Below are 14,804 nucleotides of genomic sequence, written 5' to 3'. Positions count from 1 at the left end.
CGGGCAGATTTGTGCCTCTGAGCTGATGGGAGAAGCGGGCTGGATAGGGACAGCACTGACCGGGCAGCCAGGGCTGCAGCCGGGGTCGCGCCTCACGCCTTCGCACCGTGCCGAGCGCCGCAGGCTGAGCGCAGCGGGGACGGGGGGGAGCCTCAGGCTGCATTAGAAATAAAACCAGCAGCGTGTTAGAAGTAACCCATCGCCTCAGCAGTAGCCTCACCACGATGCTTTAGGAAAGCTCAAACATCTTTTCCATGTAAAATCAGAGAGCGTTTATTGCATAAATCAAGTCAGTGATATTAGCAAAAATAAAATGAGTGCACTGAAAGCAGGGGGGGAGCAAATCCACCCGGCTGTGACCAAGCTGCTCTAATACTGCGCACAGCCAAGTCCTGTGGTCCCTGGTCCACGGGCCGGGTGCCCGTGAGGGCCTGTGGGACTCTGGACTAAATAAGTACCTAAAGGGGGCCTATAGGAAAGATGGGGAAATCTTTTCAGTAGGGGCAGCTGTGACAGGACAAGGGGTAATGGCTTTAAACTAAAACAGGGTAGGTTTAGACTGGATCTAAGGAAGAAATTCTTTACAATGAGGGTGGTGAAACACTGGAAGAGGTTGCCCAGAGAGGTGGTGGAGGCCCCATCCCTGGAAACATTCAAGACTAGGTTGGATGGGGCTCTGAGCAACCTGATCTGGTTAAAGGTGTCCCTGCTCACTGCAGGGGGGTTGGACTAGATGACCTCTAGAGGTCCCTTCCAACCCAAAACATTCTATGATTCTATGAGTCTATAAGGGAAGAACACAGCTCCTCACTGGAAGCATCGCCCCGGTGACGTGTTGGGATGAATGGGAATCGCTGATGCAGCCAGGAGGAGGAGCAGTGGTTGAGAAAAGTCATAATTACGGAAGAACAATAAATATTGATTTTATAAATGCATATTTGCATCTAGTTTTATTGTAAACATTAAACTGTCAAGCAACAGTTTCTCCCGGTTGCTTTTTTCTTATCTTAAGCTGGCAAACTTTTAAAAAAGCCCAACAGACTATGAGATCAAACAGGTCAAATTTGAGGGAAGAGATCTGTGTGACAACAAATTCTGATTTGTGAGGTCTCATCTGCCCTCAATGAATACCCCAAGGACTACATTTTTTTGTATTGCAGATCCTGATAGGAGAAATGAAGCCAGTCAAGTATCTGCTGTAGATTTATGTACTTTTTTTGAAAAATAAGCCCTTCATACCCACTGAACAATTTCTGTAGGAGACATAATGGAAGTCTAAGAGCTAAAACAGCATTATTTCTAATCATTTAAGTAGTGCAGAGAAATCTGATAACCTACCATAGGAAAACAGAAACTTGGCCATAAATTACTCTGTCTGAGCTTGCAACCTCAGCATGAAGTACATGTGAGCAGTCTCTTAACTCATCAGAGTCTCAGAGGTAATATGCAAGTTAAGACTGCATCAACATTATTTGTGAATATAAAATGTAATAAGTTAATGCTTTGGGGGAAAAATACCATTTCCCATGTTTACCTCAACCTCTTGAAGCCCCTGTGTTCTTTGCCACCAGTGGCAGCCTGCAAAGTATCCCACATCATTGCTTCACCTCAACTAATTAGAGTTTACCTTCTGCAGATTACAACATGGGATTAATATTAAGCAACAGAAGTCCTGCTCACCACCAGCCTGATCCTGAAAAGTGCTGAGCATCGTACGGGGGAATTTTAGTTCAGCACTTCCTCATAAGTAGGCTAAAAACTTAATAACTTCTATTTATAATAATAAATTATTGTACATTTTTTATAGCGCCAGGTTTGGGAAGGGTTTTCAATTTCTTCCCATAAATCAGACCCCAAAGGAATCACTGTGTCCGCTAAAACAGATGTAAGAATTAGCAAAATCTTCAGGAAATGCTTGTGACACTGCAGGGCAACTACAGAGTTAACTACAAAAGACAGTGTCATTTTAAAACGTTCAGCAAGTTAAAACCTAGGGGAGGCACCGCTCTGCTGTTGTCACACAAACAGACTTTACACCCTGGCATGTTACCGACGCGCCCAAACTGCACCTACTTCTACTGCTTTTAATGGTGTTACTGGTGTGCCTGGTGGACCGGGACCTGGCTGTGCCGGGCACCAAATACCTGACTGAGGGACAGTGCAGGCAAATTCAGGCTCAGCTCCAGATGCCGGAGACATTTATGTGGGTGCTTAATTTCCCAGTGCTGATAATTTTCTCTAGCATCGGGGGATACGTTCATCCTGTCAGACACGGGGGTCTGGGCTGGTTCAAAAGTTAGATGGGCGTATGTAGCAGACAAGAACAGTCGGTAGCAGAGGTGTGGTATTCACGTTTACAGTGAGTCATGTATCACGTGCCTTTCCCATCTTTTAAAAAACTTGTCATTATAGCGAGGCTGCTTGAAGGTTAAATAATTTGAAGTTTTCAACAATGTATTGCTGAGGTGTTCGTCGGCAGCTGCAGGGATGGCGGTCCTGATCAGGGAGCACAGATCTGGCAAGGCTGCAGGCCGCTTTCGTTGCAAGCCGGACATCGGAGAGCCCTGTAGGACTCTCTGAATCTGTTTGCCAGCATTGAAAACTTGCTGCCATGGCACAGTGAGCAAGGAGCAGAGCCTGACCCTTTACACTGGGAACAACCGTGTTCAGCATCTCCTTCCTGAAAGAGACAGATCGTGAAAAAAACCTGTTACTGGGTATCAGTCACCAAAGTCATACCTGACAGGGAAATTCTGTCTTCTGGGCTTTTAAGGAATCATTGCTCCTGCCCTGCCACACTGCCAATAATACTCAGTTCTCTACAGCAACATCTTCAAGAAAAAGTCTCCCATATATTTGTCAACAATTTGTGGATGCTTCTAGAAAATGAGAAGCTGATGTGACTGGGCTTATAACACAGTACGTTCAAGTTCATCTTTCTCCTCCTGCGAGGGTCTGCATAGCTCCACCCGTTTTCCTGTCATTTCTTAACACATCCATCTTCTCAGCTCTGTAGCCTCAGTTTTGAGGCATGCTTCATTTCTTGGAGCATTTCTCCTCGCCCTCTCCTGCCCCTCATCACCAACACGCACAGCTTCTTTCAAGCTGCCCCTTGTGCCTGCAACTCTCTCCCAGGGTGCCAGGCAGCCACTTTCAAATCCCATCTTAAAATTCAGAGTTTCCACAGAGCCCAGAAATTATTAAATATCTGCATCAGGAAGAACATAGCACAGAGCAGGTTCGTTCTTTTGATGTCAGGTTCAGAGTCCTACATCATTCCTGTGCAGTGGTTCTGCTTTACATGGCACTACAGAATGAGGTTTTAACTAAGATATGAGGAGTTGGTGCCAGATTTGATTCATGTTGGTGCCTGCTTATGAATTTAATAGTCCAAATTAATTGACTTCTCAGAAGAATAACCTTTCTGTGGTTTGATCATCTTTAAATGGGTGTTCATAATACCAGTGTATAGAAAGTCCAAATTACTTCAGTCCAGTTTAGGACCTTCAATTTTTACTTTTTGTTCCCAAACATCAAGGAAGACAGAAGGACTTTGCTGCGTTCTTCCAAGGTTAACAAATTTCTTGGGAGCAATGCCTTACAGGAGATGTTGTCCTTCTCCAAATCATGCCCCTCCAGTGAGGGCAACTGGAGAAAGGCAAGCAATTACCTTATGGAGGTCCTTTTCAACATATATTTCCCCAAAGGCCAAAAGTAATTTTTTGATGTCTCAGCTAGGAGTCTGCCAGTAGATGGGATGAATCTTGGCTTTTATGTCAGAGCCCTCTTTTAGAAAATCAAGTTTATTTCAAAGCTGACAAAGGCCAAAATTCCAGCTTAGTTTCTCAGGGCTGTTTTCAGCTTTCATGGGGTCTTTGTGCAAATGAGCCATAAGCAAGGCTGGTGGTTGCAGAAGGACCAAGGTAACCTGCACTCAGCACAGGTTGGTCACAGATCTGCAAAACTGTAAGGCTTCGTATTTGCCCAACATTATGTTTTGTGGGATCAAATTATGGTCAGACTAATTGGGATTCTGACCAACAAAGACTAACCCATGAAAAAACAAGTGGAAGGCACAATCTTATTTCAGCTGATATTAAAATTTTAGCCTCCAGCAGTCTCAACCACAGAGCAGCTGTGTTTAGCCTTGTCAGGCTGGTGAAACTCCGGCCTGCTCTTATTCCACTGGGAGATGGTGACGAAGGATGGACCTAAGCCAAGCTACATAAATGTCAGTGATCTCCAGGGGAAGAATCAAGTGGGACACATGAGCATCTGGAAACAGAACAGCTGTCCCCAGAGCACAAACTGCAGAGCAGCGTTGATCCCAAGTGGAAAGAGGAACAAAATTATATTTTTATTCCAAATTTAGTTAAGTGCCAGATACTGACATAGATGGGGCTTGGGTGGGAATACTCAGTGGTCTGACCAGGGCTGCAAGAGCCAAAAGCCTTAGGGGAAAAAAACACTTTCCATTTTCTCTTACCTGGACATACTGGTTGCAGGCAACCTTTTTTTCCACATCTTTTTTATGTCCACCACCAAATCTTTCTTTCCTTTCCCGGTATATGAAGGCCCAGTCATTTATTCCCTCAGTCTGGACGATTCTTCTCACAAGCTCTTTCTGGTCCATTGGTGCACGGATGATTTTCAGGTTATTAGTGTAGATGATGATCTTGCCAAAATCTAGAATTGGGGAAGCCTGTAGAAGGATCTTATCAGTGTCTCGCCTGTATAAATACACTCTACAAACACTGATGATCCCTGGGCTCCCAGAAGAACATCCTCTCTGCTCGGTCATCTGCTCTGCTGGCTCTGCAGCATGAGCCAGCTCCCCACTACCTCTCAGAGCACTGAGCAGAACAGCAGTGGAGAGATGGCCCTAATGGGCTATGGGAGGAGACCAAGACTTCGGGTCAAGTCTTAGGAGCCCCACTTTAATGTCATGTTCTGGATGGGGAAAGCTTTCTGGAATCTAAATTCTCATTCCAACCCATATGCAAGAAAAAAAGATGGCACAGTTCTAAGAGCAGTGGTGTTGGCATATATGGAAAAGCAACCTCTGCACTGGGGATTGACCTACATTTCTTTGAGGGTTGAGTAGTTGGGGGGGTGGAGAGGGGTTTTCATGGGCTTGGTCAAAAGTAGAAGTTCCCCATGGTGATAACTTTCTGCAGCCTTTGATGGGCTTTTCTCAGATTTAAAAGAAAACTTTTCTTTGTAATTTATTAATGCTGGCAAAAGGGTCAGATGATTAAAAAAATCTCATTATCTAATGCTAAAGTGTGTTCCTAACAGTGAAGAGCCAGTCTAAACAATCATCTGTGGGGACACGTGAATTTGTGTTCTTTTCTAATGATTTTAAAGCTAAACTTGGTATGGTCAAATGTTTCTTCAAAAGCAGCATTTTGCTTACCTGGTCCCTTTCCCCTTTGCACTAGGTATCGTATGGCAGTTACCATAGCCTATTGTTTTACACACTCTTCATATTTCACTCTGTTTAAGTATCTGTGTCAAGAAGCAATGCAAAAGGAAATGTTCTCCTAAGAAAATACCCTGCCAGAGTCACATCTGCTGAAACGACGTGGCCAATGGCTCTCCTGGCAATTGGGCACTTGCTTCTCTATGGGGAGAAACATGGAGAGGGAGGCAGGTGAGCGCAAATCTTTACCATTTGCAGAAGGCTTTAAAAGCCTCGTATTTGTTACACAGACATGGTATCTCCAAATACCAAATGCAAGTTGATACAAAACACAACTGGTACCAGAGAGCGTGATTACTCAAGGTATTTATGGTTAGGGAAACTACGAATAGAGATGGGTGTTACCCAAGAATGCAGAACAAATTAATGGTATGGATAAGATCATGTTAGTGCTCTGTCTTTAGGCAGGAGAGAGTCATCGTGGTTTGATATTTTCAGTCAAACTAGATGCCCAATGTATCAACTAAATATAGTTCAAATATCAGCCATCTGGGTTTCCTACATGCAGCTTTGATTGGCACCAAGAATTAATGGACTATTAATGTATTCAAACCAAGGCCATAGAAAGCATCTTATACTTTTTAAAGCACTTCAATCTCTTTGTATAAGTGCCAGAGTGACATTCCTTATTCATGCAAAGACCACGATGGATGACACAACTTCGTATCGCAGCCAGAGTGACATTCCTTATTCATGCAAAGACCACAATGGATGACGACACAACTTCGCATCGCAGCGGTTGGTGTACTTGCGGGACCTCGTATTTCTCTCTGGAGATACGCTCAATTCTTGACCTTTCTGCAAGCAACTGGGGCGGCACCACCACCACCAAGCAGGCACTGCAGGACTGGGGTGGTGTGCGAGGGGGGGGGATTCGGACAACGAGCTGGTTTGTTTGCTGACACTTAACTGCTCATCGTTCAGTTTGAGCTGGAGCTGAATGAGCAGTGGCCCAGGGAAAGGCCTGGTATCGATTCAGCAAGCCAGCTTACCTCACACCATCTTCCTTTTTATCTTTTCTCTGAGCAGACTCACCTCGCGTTTTACAAGTCTGCTGATTATATCAATATAACATACTCCATTTAGAGTTTGCATATCAGTGTGACATGGCTGCGTTATCAATTGTGCCGAGACACCATCATCGTTGTATGAATTGTTTAGGTGGTACATCTAGAGTTGATAAAACCGAAGAGCAGTAAGAGATACATAAATCTAATCCAACAGGGTAAGAAAATGAACATAATCCCCGTGTATTAATCAGTTTAACATATATTACACATGTACTGGCTTTTTATTAAGACTAAAGAGACGCTTCTATATCAATGGCATTAATTATACGTTAACAAAATACCCAGTGAAACTAAGCTGGGATTTTCAGAGTAGCCAAAGGGTAACTCTGACTTGCCAGAGGATGCGGATGCCTCGCTCGGAGGCTCACTGGTACGCTGCCAGCAGCGCTAACCTTTTTGCCAGCTCAAGTCATGCAACTTTAATGTTTTAAACATAACTAATTAAGATAATATCCACCTTACATTTGACTGCTTTAGATGCATTAGGATTACTATGTATAGATATTGATATATATGGAAATGCTATAACTTATTCTACAAAATGGGCAGATGCAAATGAACCCAGCGAGGAGATGGAGCACAGCTCACATGATGCTGCTCACTTGCGGATGGCGCTGCCGCAAAAGATGCAGCTCCTGCCATTTCCAGAGTAAGCAGAATACAGCATTTGGGGGTAAAGGCTGAAGATTTACAATTACACTTTTAAAATCCTGGACTGGCAAAACTGAGTTTTATCAGAATGCGGTTCCGGTTTGAGACTCCTTTTACCACATTACTCCAAAAATGGTGTAGTCCTAAGTTGGTTTCCAAACAGTTTGACAGCCCTAGGCTGGACAGTACTTACCCTGCAATGGCTGTCGCTTGACTGGTAGTCACCGAGGAGAGGAGAGTTACTGGTGAGACTGTATTTCTTGTCCTCTTTGAATATGCTGATCCGCTGGGCAGTCAGCTTGGCTGGCGGGTAAAACCTGTTCTGTGGTGTTTCCCCGGCCCCACAGAAATGGTCCCCCAGCTCGAAGCAGTGGCGGAGAAAACGCCGAGAGTGCTCTTTGGCGGGGGGCTCGAGTTCCTGCCCATCTTCATAGACTTGTTTTAGCACTCGACCACTGTAAGCCGACGATATTTTGAACCTCACTTTGCGGGGCCTTCCCTCATGCCGCTGATTGATTTTTTTCTGGTGCTCATCCATTACTAGGATTTCAAGCTGCAGGTCCTGGAGATCAACTCTAAGAGCTTTGGGTCCAAAAGAAAACTCTCCCCTGCTTCCCCCAGCCATACAATGTATAATTCAAGGTTTCTAGTAGTTCCTCTCATCTTACAGCAAAACTGACACCACTGTGTTAAATATTGATAGATATTCACAAAGAGAAAATATCGATGGTAGTGAAATATAAGGCAGGTTGGTGGATGGCGGACAGGCTGGCTTACCACGAGAGGAAAGGACTTAACTTGGGGAGGAGAGGATTAAAGAGGAAACTCTGCCCATCTTGGGAAGCCATGGAAATGTTTCTGCTATGTACTGTGATAAGAACTACCCCAAATATAGCATCCCAGCAGCTTTTCACAATTTTCTGACAAGGTGAGAAGGTAAAGAGACAAGTTCACAGAAAAAGCAATCCAGCTTCACAAATGGCAAATGTGAATAATTCCTCTTCCATTCTTGCACTGAAACCCTGAGAGTACAAAGCTCCCATTTCGTTTTAATCCAAATGTGTTCCTCTACAGGTTGGTGGAGATCTAATTAAGATTTTCTCTCTCTCTAGCTTTCAATCCCTGTTCATAATCCTTGCTGACTTTCAGGGCCTTTTGACCATTCTGGGATTGCTTTTCATTTTTAAAAGACAGTCACCTACTGAGAGCCACCAGAGGCCCAATCCTCTGCTCATCTGCAGTCCCTCACATGTGCTCAAGGAGCACAGGCAGCGCAGCTACTCTCATTTGGTCTTTTTTTTTTTTTTTTCCAGTAGGCAAAGCCGAGGTTGGCAGAGGTGCAGAGCAGAAGGGGATGGGGCCCCAGGTTACCCTGGAAAAGAAGGGGCATCAGCGTGGGGCAGGTCTCTGCTTTGCACAGCTGCGGCTCTGCAAGGTGCTGGTTCCAGCCAGCCTCACTTGGTGTCTGAGGGACTTTAATTCCTTGACACTCGTGCAAAGCTCCATCCCGAAGGCAGTGAGCAACGACCCAAGTTGCCTTCCTATGACAGCCCCTCATTAGAGGTCCCCACCAGTTACCCTGAAACTGATACCTTGCTGGTGTGGGCTTCATCCTTCCGTTAAAGCAGGGGCTCATTCACTGTGCCAGCCCTGGCTCTGCACTTTGGGCTTGTCTTGCCTTTTGAGGCAAAAAATGAAGAGCATGTTTAATACAAAATGCTTTAACGGAGTAACTGCTTTCTGGGTTTTAACACCTTCTTACATCGAGTACCCACAACAGGAGTTAAAATCTTTCAAGTTCCAAGATTTCAGTAAATTTCCACTATTAAATGCAGTTTCATTGAGTGGGTCTTAAATTGAGCTTTCTGCCTACATCCTGCCAAGGCTATCTTCTTTTAATTCAAAACCAAGTGCTTTTAAAACTTAATATTCTCAATAGAACAATTTATCTTGTTTATTAAAAGTTTGTCCATGAAATATGAGGACGACAGTTTAGAAGGTTGTATACTAATAACACACAATACAGACCTTCCAGCCCACCGAACAGTCTTCACATGCCGAAAGCAGTTTGTCGTGACAGACGGTGCTCTTGCAGGTTCCGCGGGCTGCTGCAAGCCTCATCGTAAGTACACGTAAAAGATGTGTTTTCCACCAAGACAACATGCGTGAACACGCCTGGGTAAACATACAGCCACGGATACGCCCTTTTCATTTCCAAAACACTATTATAATGTTCATGTCAGTCTCCCATCCTATCTCAAACAGGAGGATCTCCCATTATATGAAAACTTGGATTTGCATGAATCAAACTCGGCTCTTACTGCATTTACTTGAGAAGTTTGATCCACCCCTTTCTCTTCTAAGTCCTGTCTGAATCAGGCCTCAACATTACTGCTTTTTCAAAGGTACACCAGCGGTCTTAATTTGACAGAAATCATACTTTGTAAGATACCTTAATTGGAGTTCATTTTCTTTTGATTAAGGGAACAATCAAACAGGAAATGAAGTTCAAAGCAGCAATGAGAGAACACGGCGTGAGCACCACTGCCATGATCTGCATTTGCAAGAGGAGCAAAGCGACTTCCCATCCTTACAGTTACTTACAGGTGCTGTCAAAACACAACAGATCTACCCAGGCCCTGTAATTTTCACATTACAACAATCCCGTCCTCTGCAGCACTACCAGCTGGATTTGCTGTTTATGCCAACAGCTCGCGGCTGCCGGCGCAGGGGCTACAGTCAGGGTGGAATCAGAAGTGCAAAGTCCTACAGCCACACATTCCCCATGTGAACCCAAGGTCAGCACGCAGAGGCTGCTATTCAGGCTTGCTGCAGAGGGATCCCTCGCTCAGCTATGGATGCACTTTATGTCCCTGTACAGATAAATCTTGCAAAGAAAAGATTTCCGAACAGCCTTTCTGCGTTTCTTAGCTGTTCTGAACAACTCAGGCCAACCTTTCCACATTAAATATCCCAAACAGGGACTTAGCAGGTGGTGTTCCATGAGGCTACCTCTGTCCCACTCCAGTGGGGGAGCGTCACGGTGTGCTGGGCGCCCAGCTGTAGGTGAGAGCTGGGGAGCGGCGGGTGACGGATGGATGGGCTGTAAGGAGCTCCTCACCGCTGCCTGCAACAGCCCTGCCAGCACAGCAGCATTCACCTTGCTCTCACGGGTCAGCCTGGGTTTGTTTCCAACAGCCAGCACAAGTCTTGCTAAAAATACAACAATAATCATTTTGCATTCCACAGTGAATTCATTAAGTTTCATGATCTGGATCATCACTGCACTATGCTTTACTTCAGACTCTTTCCTACTGTACTTTAATGACGTTTGTCTTTCAAGCATGGGGCCACTCTTCCCCTTCCTCCCCATGTCAGGAAATACGAAGCGATTGTTGAAGCATGCTGGAGGCTTTGCAGAACAAAAGACAGTCCTTGCCCTGAGGAGCACAACGTGTTGGTTTAGATCTATTGCAACAAAGTAGGGTATGTACAAAGCAGGACAGAAAGAAAAGCTGTAGTGAACTGGACTGTCATGCTTTGAAGGCAAGTTTCCGCCTGCAAGGTTTGCTGAAAAATATTTTGTTGTGTTTCGCTTCCTTAGAGCAAGCCCTACGATCCTCCTCCTTGCCAAAGCACAGGGTAGGCAATGAACCAGGATGGGGACCAGCGTTGTGGTTTTAGCTGCTGCAATGCCCAAACACTTCACTCCTGCCCCACCACTCACATTATTCTGAGCACACACAGTGCCTTAAAGTAAGGTCTGTGGGTGACTGCTGGAGAAGAGACAAAAAAGGGGCCTGAGCCAGCACGAGGGGCCACAAAGAAGGGCTGGAGGTCATGGATAAGAGGGCAGGTCAGATATGAAGGAAGCAAAGGAGCAAGGCAGAAGCTTAAGAGCAAGGACACCAATGATAAACTTGCTTCAGCGTGGGAGTAGCAAGCAGAAAGGTTCAGATCAGCAGGTCAAGAAGATAATTTTAGCTGATAATTTAAAGGAGTTGGAACAGGCTCTGTGTGTGCTGAAGAGGCCAGTGCATAAAAGCAGGAGTGAAAAGATTCTGCACAGAGAGCAGCTTGCTGCTAACCTAAGGAAAAGGTTACGTTTTGGATAAGTGCTAGGAAAAGCTCACCAGCATTTAGACACCGCTTAGGTACACAGAGAGAGGAAGGAGTTAGTTACGAGTTGCAAGACTTAATGGTGGGAAAGAGAGTGGCATTACCCAGGTAATTGTGGTGGTGCGTATGAGGAGCTATCAGGCATGCCACATTAAGCATAACTGACTGTTAGCAAAGAAGGAAACTTTCCTATTTTTGCTCTTCATCTGGGTTTCCCTGCAGCAGGGGACAACCTGTCCCTTGCAAGAGAGGCACGCGGTCAGAGCACCCCCCGGCGCAGGCAGGGCTTGCACCAGCTGCCCCTACTGGGGTGAGTTACTGAACCCCCAAAGCACTGGCGTCTGCACCACACCGGGCTCCTGGCTCGCCGTGGCCTGCATGCTGCCACTGCCATGATGCTGCATCACCCTTTCCATAAGCTAATTCGGCAGTCGGGAACATCCTGACGTTTTGGCCCTTGCTGCTTTATCTGAGAGACTATTACAGGTGCTAGTTCACTGCACAATTAGAACTAGTTTCCAGCCTAAATCTGTTTGCAGCCAATTGGTACCCATATGTACTTGCACCAATACTGTCCTTTAGTTTCATACCTCTTCTCCGTTGATAGCTTTTACCTCCTGATGTATTTAGAGAGAGCACTCGTATCCCCTCTCAGCCATTAGCCTGCTGGGTTTACCACACCCGTTAGCTAATGGCTCCAGCTTTGAGACAAGTCACTGTGAAAGCAGAAGAACAAACAACGTAAGGAGAGTCAGAGCCCCATCACAGGAATAGGGGGGTTGTCCAAGCCAGAGCCAGTTTTTGACTCTTTGGAAGTTATTCACATGTTTGCTCTTCAGTCCAATTTTCAGGCTCCCTTCCACCACTTTCCATTTTCCTCTGAACTGCAGAATCGCAGTCAGGAGGTTTCAGATGCATTTCTGTGCCCTGGGAACAGGTCAGCCCTCCTCTGACAGTGGCTGGGGAGGTCCGTGCCATCCCTGCCTCGCAGGGACCCCTCCACCACCCAGGGATCCTCTCCCACCACCCCAGAGGCACTGGGTGTGCTGCCCACACGGAGCCTCGGACTGCTGTGGTTCACAGCACAGTGCCAGCTAACCAGGGATGTTTCCCAACACACTGCACGACTGTCAAAAAGAGCAGGGCCTGGGATTCCCCGAAGAGCACTTGCAGGCAGCACGGTCACCGCTCCACCTGGCCTGACAGCCTGTGCTTGGATTTCATCATTCATTACAAAACGAGGATTTTCCATATACAGTTGAAGTGAGTGCGGCTTCCCGATAATAGCATCTGCTCTATAGGACTTGCTCCCTTCAACCTGCCAGCCACGAGGATTTGCCACCCAGCAGGCAGAATGGCCACGATAGCTCCATGTCATGCAACCAGACAGGCCAGAAGCCGATCTTGACCTCTCTTTGCCCGGGGGAGGCAGGGGGGGCAGGAGAAAATGATCCTCATATTTGTGATCTCATAAAATAAAGAAAACAAAGAAGTGACTTCCTTTTAAACAAGCTTGCTGTCAGCACAGACCGTTGTCCAGACACCAGCCGCTCTCCCTCGCTGTTGGGGCCAGCCTGTGGAGGAGCAAATGTGGCAGGACAGGTGACCAGGCTGGCAGCAGCTGGACCAGACACAGCAAGAGGTGACTTGATCTGCACATGGGACAAAACATTTTACCTGCTGATGTAAGACTGCCTAGGAGGTTATGCTGGTTACAGGAGTCTTGTATAGTGCCACAGCAGATGCTTGATGAAGGGAGAAACCGAGACCAGACTGCTTCACCCACCAGCCTGAGGCGGTTGCCCGAATGCCACACTTGTTTCCTTACCTGCAGAGAAGGCCTCCCAGTACAGTGTGTGGGATAAGACTGGGATCTGGAAGGAGCACACACAGCATTTGTCCGGCGCATGGTCTCAAAGCTCTCAAGCTAGAGGCCTTCACTGTTGCTGGCTCCCCTTATTTCACTCGAGTCTGCCAAACACCCTTCTGTATTTTTAGCTGAAGAAGTGGTGAAACACAAGCCTGCTCCAGCTGGGTTTCCATTCCCATAAACGGGAGCATGCCATTGATTCAAAGAACTATATTCCACCACTCCTCTTTCCGTTAAGTACTACCATGACACAGGTATTTGTGTTGTAGAAAGTTATAGTAATAGCAAAGTACAGCAGTTCTGGGGAAAGGTGGCAAAAAGGACAGGACCAGGCCAGCCCTTCTGTATGAGGCAAAAAAGAATTCTCCCTTTTGGCATACCTTAAATGTGCTTCAGAAATTAAATCATATGTTCCTGTGTAAGAGAAATAACACAGTGCACTGCCTGCTGAGCAGCGAGATCGCCATCTTTCCAAGTCCTGAACTCCTTCCCGGTGCTCAGGCTGGATCGCCACCTTGATCAGACAAGGTCTGCTCTCGAAACAGTTGCCCAAAGCACTCCTTAGACCCAGGCTTTTGCCTCCAGATCAGTTGGTGGAAGACTCACCATCGCTGCAAACAGCAGCACGCTGTACCAGGCTGCATCGTTTCGTCCTCATGCAGTCCCTGGGCAGCAGAGTGTAGCAGTTCAGGGTGGCCACCTCTGTACTGGGGAGGTGACAGTGACGCCATGCAAATATACTGCAGAAGAACACAGGCAGAGATATGGGGCACGGACATGAGGTCTGCAAGACTACAGCCTTATGCCTCTGCTTACCCCCTGTATCAGGAGATACTGGTATCTGCAGCTAGAAGTATACCTTACTGAATAAAAGTATTCTGCAAATTACTGCTCTGTATTTTCCTATTCTGCAGCAGCATGAAAGTCTTAGCTGAGACTGGTTTATACTGGGGGTCTTGCAAACCAGTCTACATGGGAAAAGGCAAGCAAAGGGGCAAAGGTCTGCTTCTAGCTGTCTCCTGTTTATCTCTGCAAGCAGCTCATAACATTTGTAATTTTTTTATCTTGCATCATTTTTTAAATAAACTATTTTAAAAGCCTGAAGAATTTTCTAAATATGAGTTGCCCCAGCCAGCTTTGGCTGAACACGTGGGTCGCACAGTGCTCAGTGCTAGCTATAACACGTTCATTATTTGATTTAGGATCACCACATAATCAAGGGTGGAAGCGACCTCAGGAGGTATCTAATCCAACCTCCCGCTCAAAGCAGTCTGTTCGGTTTTCTCTGTTCCTGCAGATATTCACAACAGTGAATTTGCTTAATATCATTAGCAGAAAATAGGCACAAATAGCAACAGACATGAACTGAAATGGGTGGTACCAGCACAAGCAGCACTGAAACTAATTACCCTAACAACACGATTTCAAAATCATGGAAAACATTGCAAGATTTGCTCGGCCTTGGACATAACTATAAGCTCTAACGTTCACATCAGGAGGCACTAAGCTTTGTCTCCATTTGGTGATGGTAGGCAGCCTGACCTGCACCAAGCATCGCTGAAGTCCATGGCCATCTTCATCCTCTGCCAGAGATTTACATAAAAAACCTTGA

At 46.0% G+C, this 14,804-nt stretch overlaps 1 protein-coding gene and 1 long non-coding RNA gene across 2 annotated transcripts in view; both read right to left on the bottom strand.

The window, feature by feature from the left end:
- Window positions 1-2,500: 2,500 nt before the first annotated feature.
- On the bottom strand, window positions 2,501-7,741 carry GRXCR2 (glutaredoxin and cysteine rich domain containing 2). Its single transcript, XM_035902646.1, has 3 exons — window positions 7,397-7,741; window positions 4,487-4,702; window positions 2,501-2,680 (listed from the first exon to the last, which is right to left on the bottom strand). The coding sequence occupies exons 1-3, from the start codon at window positions 7,739-7,741 to the stop codon at window positions 2,501-2,503; spliced, it is 741 nt and encodes a 246-aa protein (XP_035758539.1).
- Window positions 7,742-9,141: 1,400 nt separating this feature from the next.
- LOC118453116 overlaps window positions 9,142-14,804 on the bottom strand; it is a 9,469-nt gene continuing 3,806 nt past the window's right edge. The window contains exon 3 of the long non-coding RNA XR_004843064.1: window positions 9,142-9,152. This is a non-coding gene — a long non-coding RNA (uncharacterized LOC118453116). The remainder of the gene's footprint in view (window positions 9,153-14,804) is intronic.

Source organism: Egretta garzetta, unplaced genomic scaffold, assembly GCF_000687185.1.
Source record: "Egretta garzetta isolate BGI_Z169 unplaced genomic scaffold, ASM68718v1 scaffold1, whole genome shotgun sequence".
NCBI classification, from domain to species: domain Eukaryota; kingdom Metazoa; phylum Chordata; class Aves; order Pelecaniformes; family Ardeidae; genus Egretta; species Egretta garzetta.
This window is presented reverse-complemented; position numbering and strand designations above follow the sequence as displayed.